The 9,290-nt window shown below is 35.0% G+C and overlaps 1 protein-coding gene across 3 annotated transcripts in view; it reads right to left on the bottom strand.

The window, feature by feature from the left end:
- Nbeal1 (neurobeachin like 1) overlaps window positions 1-9,290 on the bottom strand; it is a 195,561-nt gene that overhangs the window by 52,641 nt on the left and 133,630 nt on the right. For all 3 annotated transcript variants that reach the window (XM_010616111.3, XM_033764549.1, XM_033764550.1), the window contains 2 exons: window positions 7,445-7,602; window positions 4,073-4,197 (listed from right to left, as the gene is read on the bottom strand). In XM_010616111.3, the coding sequence (XP_010614413.1) occupies window positions 4,073-4,197; window positions 7,445-7,602 (283 nt within the window). The remainder of the gene's footprint in view (window positions 1-4,072; window positions 4,198-7,444; window positions 7,603-9,290) is intronic.

The raw sequence follows: 9,290 nt of genomic DNA, 5'->3' as shown, positions 1-9,290 counted from the left end.
TTTTTTGAGACAGGGTTTCACTAGGTAGTTGAGACTGACCTGGAACTCACCATGTAGCCCAGGCTGGTCTCGAACTCACAGCAATCCTCCTGTCTCAGCCTCCCAAGTGCTGGGATTACAGGCGTGAGCTACCATGCCCGGCTTTAACATACTTCTTAAACAAAACTTTTTATAGGAAAGCAGTGCTGGTATAATGAAAAGAACATGGGCTGTGAGATGATAAACCTAGATTCAAATTCTATTCTGCCATATTAGCCACAGGATTCCATGAATTTCTCACCCCTCCCTCTTTATTGTGGTGCTACAATATTGAACCTAGGGTCTTGCTCATGCTATGTAAATATTCTGCCATGGAGTTACATTCCCAGCTGCTCCCTCACCCCCTTTAAAATATTTTCAGACAAGGTCTTCTTAAATTGCCCGGTTGGCCTCATACTTATGATTCCCTGCCTCAGTCTTCTGAATAGCTAGAATTACAGGCATGTGCCACTGCACATGATGCCTATGTTTTCTTAAAGTGGAAAAGAAGAATTTATCATCATTCTTATCAATACAGAAGGTAATATATAGGATAGTAAATATAAGTGGTAGCTATTACTATATTCATCTCAACTATCTTAACTGGCATGAAGACAGTAATATAAGTAAATATATAACTTACATGTAGGAATTTAAAATTCTATAAATTAATAAACATATTTCATTTATAGGAAATAATTCATATTAACCCAATACTGCAAATGACTATTTAAAAAACTGTAAACAAAACACTAGAAAGAAGATTATTTCCCTTTCAACTTCTTCTTTTATTGCTGTTCCCTTTCAATTTCTCAAATGGTACCACTGCTTAAACATATAAAATGCATTAATGTATTTAAAGTTGCATTTTTCTGTGTAAATCTGCTTTCAATTCACTTTCTTCTACATGGCCCATAATTATCCTAAAACAAGTTGGTAACTATCCCTACTGAACATTTTTCTTTCATGAGATCCAATGAAAACTGTTAGAATATTTACTTAAAGCACTTAAGAATGGAATAAAAATGAAAAAGCAGGAAGTCTAGAAACATCTGATACAGAGAGTTGACTTCATGTAGATAAATGATGGTACACCCACCATTAGGAATCTAAATTGAAAATCTAATGAAAGATCGGTGGAGGGTTGGTAGGAATGAAGAGCAAGGGGGCCAGCTGGGAAATCTACTGTAAATTTGGGGAAAGATCGCCTCAAATTAAGCTATGACAAGAGAAAAGGGAATAAAATTAGGAAAAATATTCAAAGGATATGTAAGAGCTAGAATCAACATGGCGTTGTATCTAAAAAGCTATCATGTGTAGAGAATTAAGAGAGGTGAGGGTAAATTTATAGATAATAATGAATTTAATTTGAATAACTAAAATATGAAGACACTGATAACCACAATACAAGATAGAAGAGAAACAATGTAGAATAAATGATACATAAATGAGAAAAGATACCTAATTTAGTTTCAGTAATATCAATTACATGGAGGCTGCAGAGAAGTCAACCTCACAGGCAGTTGGAATCACTGGTCTAGGGTTCAAAAGGAAAGCTACAACTACAAACAGAAATGAGAGAGCACCATTATACATACAGTGGTGAAGCCTGAAACGATCCAGAGAAAACAAGTCAGACAAGGTGGATAAGCATAGATCTGGGAACACTACCACTTGAAAGCTCAGAAAAAAGTTTTAGGAAAAAAAAAAAAAAAACAAAATTGGTATGAAAGTAAGGAGTGACAGCAGAGCTAAGAAAGAAATACACTTAGGAAAAGGATAACTACTAAATGCTTCAATATTAGTACAAAAATAAGAAGGAAGCAAAATACTGTGCAGTTAATTCAGAAGCGTATGTATTTCAGGAAACTTTACATGTCTCAAAATCTGAAGCTGCTGACTTCTTACTATCTCCAATTTCAGAAGAAAAGTATTTTTTCTTTACTACTATTTTTTTTTTTTTTGTACTGGGGATTGAACTCTGGACTTTGTGCTTGCAAAGCAGGCGGTGGAACCATTGAGCTAAATCACCTGACCCTCTTTACTACATTTTTAATGTCACCATTATATTTGCAGTGAATTAAAAAAAAAAAGGTAATGAAAAAAACTGAGGTGAAAAAAGGAGAAAGGATATTAGTTTTCCTGGACTTAAAACACCTGAGACCAAGAAAAAGGGACATAAAATTATACCTGTATGTATGTGTAGAGGGATAAAATGGGAAGGAAGGGGGAGAAGGAACTTCTTGGGGTAGGATCTGTTGGCAAAAGTCAGGAAAATGACGTAGGATTCTTAAAAAATTATTAGACTAATATTCAATACAGAAAGTATACTAGTCTCAGGATTCTAAAAAGGAGGAAAAGCTATATATAACTGGTTGTTGCTATGTAAGATACACTAAAAATCGGTGGTTGTATCATGGAAAGGGATACTATCTTTTAATAAGGAAAATCACTTACCATTATCTGACTTATTTTAGAATATAAAACCCTAAGGTAAAGAACATGGCTTTGATTAATTTTATGGTACCAACTTATTGGCCAATATGTTAAATTAAAATAATAATATCTTTAAAAGTTGTCACTCATTTCATCTATAACCTAGTCCCTGATCACACGGTGCAAATTAGTGCACAGATGACTGCCAGTAACTTCACAAACAACATCTTCGGTATGACCTATCTTTAAAATGTGAGCAATGAGACAAGTGAGATGGGTAGAAATGCTTAAAATCTATTTTGAACTATTGCTAGAATAACTTATTTTATTTTACTTTGTTTGTGGTCCTGGGGATTAAAAACCAGGACCTTGTGCATGCTAAGCATGGAGTATCCAGCAATATTTTAAAGTATCAGCCCATCAAAAACATTAAACGTTTAGGGCCAGGATTTAGCTCAGTGGTGCTGCTGCCTGCCTCACAAGTGCAAGGTCTCAAGTTCCATCCCCCAGTACCAAAAAACAACAACAGAACATTAAAGGTTTAGTCATTTAGAATTAGTTTGTGGTCTGTATTTTATTAGACAGCATTTCCCTACATAGTTGAGGCAGTGATTCTCTTGCCTCCTTCTCCCAGTGCTGGGATTACAGGCATGTGCCACCATGCTCAGCTTAGAATTAGGTTATAAAAGAGAGGCCTAAAGGATTGCTAAGAAAAAAAATTTTATTTTTATAAAGTTTGCTGTGTTGCCAAGGATGGTTTTGAACTTGTGATTCATCTGCTTTAGCCTCCTAAGTAGCTGAGATTACAGCTGTATACCACCACACCCATTTTTTTTTTCTGTTTTGAAGAATTCTATTATATCTAACATTAGTCTAAGGGAGAAAACAATATTTCACTATAAAAGGCATAGTTCATTTGAAACTCAGTATAATTTTATATTTAAAAACATTTTTTGTGAAAGTACCACCAAAGAAAATATGAAGTCTTCTCAGCCATAAAGAACGAGAAAATAGATTCATTTATAGGAAAATGGATACATATTGAAGATATACTCCTAAGTGAAATAAATAAGTCACACATGTGTAAATATTGAATAGTTTCCCTGGTGTGAATAATCGGCAACAATGCATAAGATCCTAATAAGATTACTGACATTTAGAAATGGGAAGAAAGGAGCTAAAGGTGTAGGGAAGGTGGGATGGGTAGGGGAAGAGTAAAAAGGGAAAAGAAAAAAATGTGAGAGAATGAAAAGATGAAAATAAAGTGTTTGTAGATGGGGAGGGGAGGAGGGGGTGAAGGGAGGGCAGAGGTAAGGGGAAAAAATGAGAATCAAGATTTGTCATGTAGAGGTACAAGATCCCAACAATAAATGTAACTGTACTGTATCCCTAAAATGTACCAATAAACTCAATTAAAGCTGAAAAAAAAAAGAAAATATGAAGTCTTAGATTTAGCACAAATATAATAGTATTAAACATATTAAACATTTAAGTATCAACTGTAAAATATCACTTTTCCTTTATAAGTTAACATTTTAAAAACAATGAAATAAAAATAACATCAACAGTCTATCTTCAAAAAATAATTTAAAATAAATAAATAGTCATTGGAACTCACCTAAATTATCTCTCAAGGCACTAGCTTCTTCATGGGTTTTGAAATTATAGTTTGGTACCAGTTTAAGTCTCATGCGGGAATGATTTTCTACATTAGCTAATTTCCAGTGAATTGGATTCTGTTTCCTAAAAATATTAATAAGTAAACAAATAAAATATTCAGATTAAAGTTACAAAGATAGGTTGACTGAAGTAGCAAGAGAAATTACCAAGTATCAGTCAGGTGTGGTGGCACACACCTACAATACCAGCACTATGAGCAGCTGAGGCAGAAGAATAGCAATTTGAGCCCAGTTTAAGCAATTTAGCAAGATCCTACTGGGGGGATTGGGGGGGACAAGCAAGCAAGCAAGCAAACAAGCAAAACAAAAGGGCCAGGCATGGTGGTGCATGCCTGTAATCTCAGCACTTGGGAGGCTGAGACAGAAGCATAGCATCTGCAAGTCTTAGGCCAGCCTGGGCTACACAGTGAGTTCAAGGCTGGCTGGAATTACATAGAGACCCTGTCTCAAAATAATAACAACAACAAATCAAAATCCTCAAAAAACAAACAAAAAACAGGTAGTGATGTGGCTCAGTGCAGAGGTCCTGGGTACGATCTCCACTATCACAAAACAAACAAAACAAAAACCACAAAAAAGTGTTTTGTTTTCGTGTTAAAACATTCATACTAGTAATCTCATTCACTTTTGTCATTTTTTTTTTTTAAGTACCTGGGATCGAACTTGGGTCTTTACACTTTCAAGGCAGGCAGTGGAACCACTAAGCTAAATCCCCGGCCCTAATTTTTTTTTTTGTACCAGGTACCGAATTTAGGACTTTGCGCTTGTGAGGCAGGCAGCACACCACTAAGCTAAATCCTGGCCCTTTGTTTGATTTTTTCATTGTTACCTCATTTAATCCAAACAACACTAAGAGAATTAAAGTGAGTGTGTATAGCTACAGTTTGTACAGGAGGAACTTAGGAGAGGCTATAATTTTCTCTGATATATGTGGTTTACAGGTAACATAAATCAGATCTGAATGGGGACTTTCAAACTTACAGCCTGATTCCTTTAATTTTTCATATTCAATGGAATTTCTTAAGTAACTATACAGTGAGTTTATATTTCAAATACAGTTTAAAAATAATTTTATTAAAAATAAAGACAAGTAAAAATGGATCAAAGAAAGAGAGATTAGGGATGCCCAGCTTGTAAAGTCTATAAAATATTTCAAAACCTGAAAGACTCTGAAATCTATTTCTAGTCTCATGCATCCAGGATAGGGACACTTAACCTATACACACTTTTGTTTTGTTACCCAGGAGTATACATTATTTTTATCACCAAAAAAACATGCAAACTTTTAAGTACTTTTTTAAAAATAAAAAATTTAAAAATTGGATCAATGATGTAAGAGTTAAGACTGTAAAATTCTGCTGGGGATTTAGCTCAGTGGTACAGTTGCCTGCCTCACAAGTGCAAAGTCCAGAGTTTGATCCTCATTACAAAAAAAAAAGACAAAAAAAGACTGTAAAATTCTTAGAAGCCTATTTTATAAACAAGCAAAGAAACTGAGTGGACAGTGGGAAGGAGATGTGTTAGGCACATGTACCAACTCACCATGACGAATATAATCATTATGTACTATAAAAATGGACTAGTAAAATTTTTCTAAAAATTGACACTTCTCCAGCAAAGATAAACAAATGGCCAATAAACACAAGAAAAGATGATCAGCATCATTAGTTATTAGGAATATCATAAGATAGCATGCCCACTACGAGGGGCTATAGAATTTTTCGGCATGTGTTGGTTAGGATGTGAATAAACTGGGACCCTCATACCTTGTTAGTGGAAACAAAATGATATGGTGCTATGGAAAAGAGTCTGGAAAGCCCTCGATGAGTCACACAGAATTAGCACATCATCCAGCAATTTTACTTGCAGATATAACCAAAGGGATTAAAAACAGATGTTGAGGGCTGGGGATTTAACTCAATGGTTCCACCACCCACCTCACAAGCACAAGGCCCGCCTCATAAGTACAAGGTCCTGCATTTGATCTCCAATACCCAAAAACAACAATAATAAAACAGATGTTCAAACATTTTTACACAATTGTTCATAGCAGCACTAATTACACCTTAAAAAGTGAGAAATAACTAATCTCCCATCAACTGTTAACTGGATAAACAAAGGTAGTATATCCATGCAATGAAATATTTTTCAGCCATAAAAATGAATAAAACATTGTTACATAATATGCTATAACAAAAACATACCAAGTAAAATAAGTCACCTATTTAAGACACAAAAGGTTACCTATTTATAGTTTCATTTTAATGAAATATCCAAAGGAGGAAAATAATAAGACACAGTAGACTGGCAGGTGCCAGGGGCTGGGGGTGATGGAGGTAACTGTTTAGTGAAGACAAGGTTTTCTTTAGAGTGATGAAAATATTCTAAAGCTAGACAGATGTGATGATTGTGCTTAATGCCACTAAACTGTACCTCCCCCCACCCGCCTTTGAGAATTGGCAACTAAACCCAGGGCTTTCACCCTGAGCTACATCCCCATACTTTTTTGTTTTGAGACAGGGTCTGCTAAGTTGTTAAGGTGCCCAGGCTAAACTTGATCTGTGATCCTTCTGCCTGAACCTTTCAGAATGAAGGAGTATAGGCATGTATCACCATGTTGAGTGAAATTATACATTCTAAAATTATACATTCTAAAATGGTTAAACTGAAGGCTGGGGACATAGCTCAGTAGCACAGTGCTTGCTTAGTATGCTGACATTGGGTTCAATTCCCATCCCCAGAAAAAAATATTATGAAATAAATAAAATGGTTAAAATTAAATGTGATTTATAGAAAAGGGCTATAAAACTGATATGATTCATCAAAACAGAAATGACTTAGAATCACTTAATTATAAAATATTTAACCATATAATTCATTAACCCTACTTCAAAGAGGTGGTGTCAGAAAGACAGAAGTATATTATGTCAATATTTACTGAGTCTAAAGTCCAATAAACCTTATATCATAAGGCAAAAAGAAAATAAGTCCATGAAAAAAACCTCTTATGCCAAGAGTGCTGGTACATGTATGTAATCCCAGCACTCTGGAAAGCTAAGGCAGGAACATGACAAGTTTAAGCTCAGGCTGGGCAATTTAGCAAGATCCTATCTCGAAAAATAAAAATGGGCTAGGGATGTAGCTAAGTATGAAAGCTTTGTGGGGGGTTGCAGGGTGCTTGGCAGCACACAAAACCTCAAATAACCTCTGATCTAATTTATAAAAACACAATAAAATTAATTTGGAATCAAAAGGGAACTGGCTTAAAAGTTCTAAAGAAAAGGAGTAATTAATAAATAATATATTCCTACCTTTCAGCCCAAGGTCCCCTTTCACATGTAAGGTAGAGTTGTACTGCCTTCCAGAGTCTAAGAGCAGCTAATCGTTGACTGCTAAGTTGTTTAAGCATATTATTATATCTCAAGTTCTCTTGGCGTGCTTTTCGATTAAATGGCTCCACAAAAAACTCCTGAAAGGAACAGCAGTAAGAGCACTGAATCATTTATTTAGAAAATTTTAAAAAATGGATCAATAAATTTACATAATATGAGAAAGAAGCTTGTGATCATACTTTTATTTCATTACAATAATTACCTTTAATGAAGCCTGCTATAATTTTACATATAATCTATTCAGACTATTTTAAAACTTAAAAGAATAACTAGCAATAAACTTGTATTACACTTTTTTTTTTTTGTACGAAGGATCAAACTCAGGACCTTGCGCTTGTGAGGCAGGCACCGGAACCACTGAGCTAAATCCCCAGCCCTAACCTTCCACTGTCAAGTGAAATCTTTCTTTGGAATCCTTTGATTTATTAGGAATCCTGAACAAGATTCATGTTTAATGAAAGTAGGAAGAAGAGTTATCACATTCCATACCATTACAGATCACTTAAAAGGCAATGACAAAAATAACAGATAAATCCTTTATAATGGAAAACTTCATGTCTTACACTGTTCCTCTCTGAACAGCACCCTAGCTAGCAAATGAATTTATACTTATTCTTGTTCTTGGGAATAAAAGAGACTGATAATAGTTTCTACCAAAATATAACTTTAAACCGTGAATTGAAAGATACATGTAAGATATATATATGATATATATGTATATATTTTGTTGTTGTTTGTTTTTTGAGACAAGGTCTTACAATGTAGTTCAGGTTGGCTTTGAAATCACTATGTTGCCAAGGCTGGTCCCCAACTCACAGCAATACTCCTGCCTCAGCCTTCCCATGCTACGATTACAGGTATGTACCAACCACACCTGGTTCTAAAGTTTTATAATAGACAAGTAGTGGGCTGGGGGGATTTAGCTCAGTGGTTCTGCTGCCTGCTTCACAAGCACAAGGACCGTAGTTTGATCCCCGGTACCAAACAAACAAACAAACAAACCCCAAAATAGACAAGTAGAAAGACTGGCTTATCTCACAATGATATTCACATTTTAAGAACTAAAATGACAACATTAAATTTTCAAACAAAAATTGAATTACCTTATAACAAACAGTTAAAGACATGGATCAAATATGAAAGCAACACAACTCAGCATGGTTATAAATATAAGCCTTAGCATTAGACCTTAGCTACAAGCCTAAACTAATTCTCTTAATTTATTTTAGCTACTTCTCTGAGGCAAAGTGTCCTAATCTGTAAGAGGAGGTTGACCAAAGCTGTTATCAAAAAGGTTAAAATCTATAGTACTTCATACAGGCATAGTAGAGCATGATTGTAATCAATACTCTGAGGCTGAGACAGGAGGATCAGAATTTTGAGTCCAGCCTGGACAATTTAGCAACCTAGCAAGACCTTGCCTCAAAAAGTGAAAAAAGATTTGGGAATATAGCTTAGTACAAAGGCCCTGGATTCAATCCCCAATACCATTTTTAAAAAGTAATTTGGGATACAGTATTATCAAATGTTTAAGACAGATCATGTTGAGAAATTGAGGAAGTTGTGACAACTGTGTGAAAGTTAAACATCAGTTTCAAATTTTTCTTTTGGACACAAGGTCCCATTATGTCACAAGAGCTGACTCCTCTGCCCTCAGCTTCCCAAGTGTACACTGCCATACTTGATTTCACTATTTATGTACATAAATATATTTTTAGCTTCTTTTTTTTTTTTTTGGTACCAGGGATCAAACTCAGGCCCCTGC

The sequence above is a fragment of the Fukomys damarensis genome, unplaced genomic scaffold (genome assembly GCF_012274545.1).
Source record: "Fukomys damarensis isolate Sample0158 unplaced genomic scaffold, DMR_v1.0_HiC HiC_scaffold_16, whole genome shotgun sequence".
Taxonomy (NCBI): Eukaryota; Metazoa; Chordata; class Mammalia; order Rodentia; family Bathyergidae; genus Fukomys; species Fukomys damarensis.
This window is presented reverse-complemented; position numbering and strand designations above follow the sequence as displayed.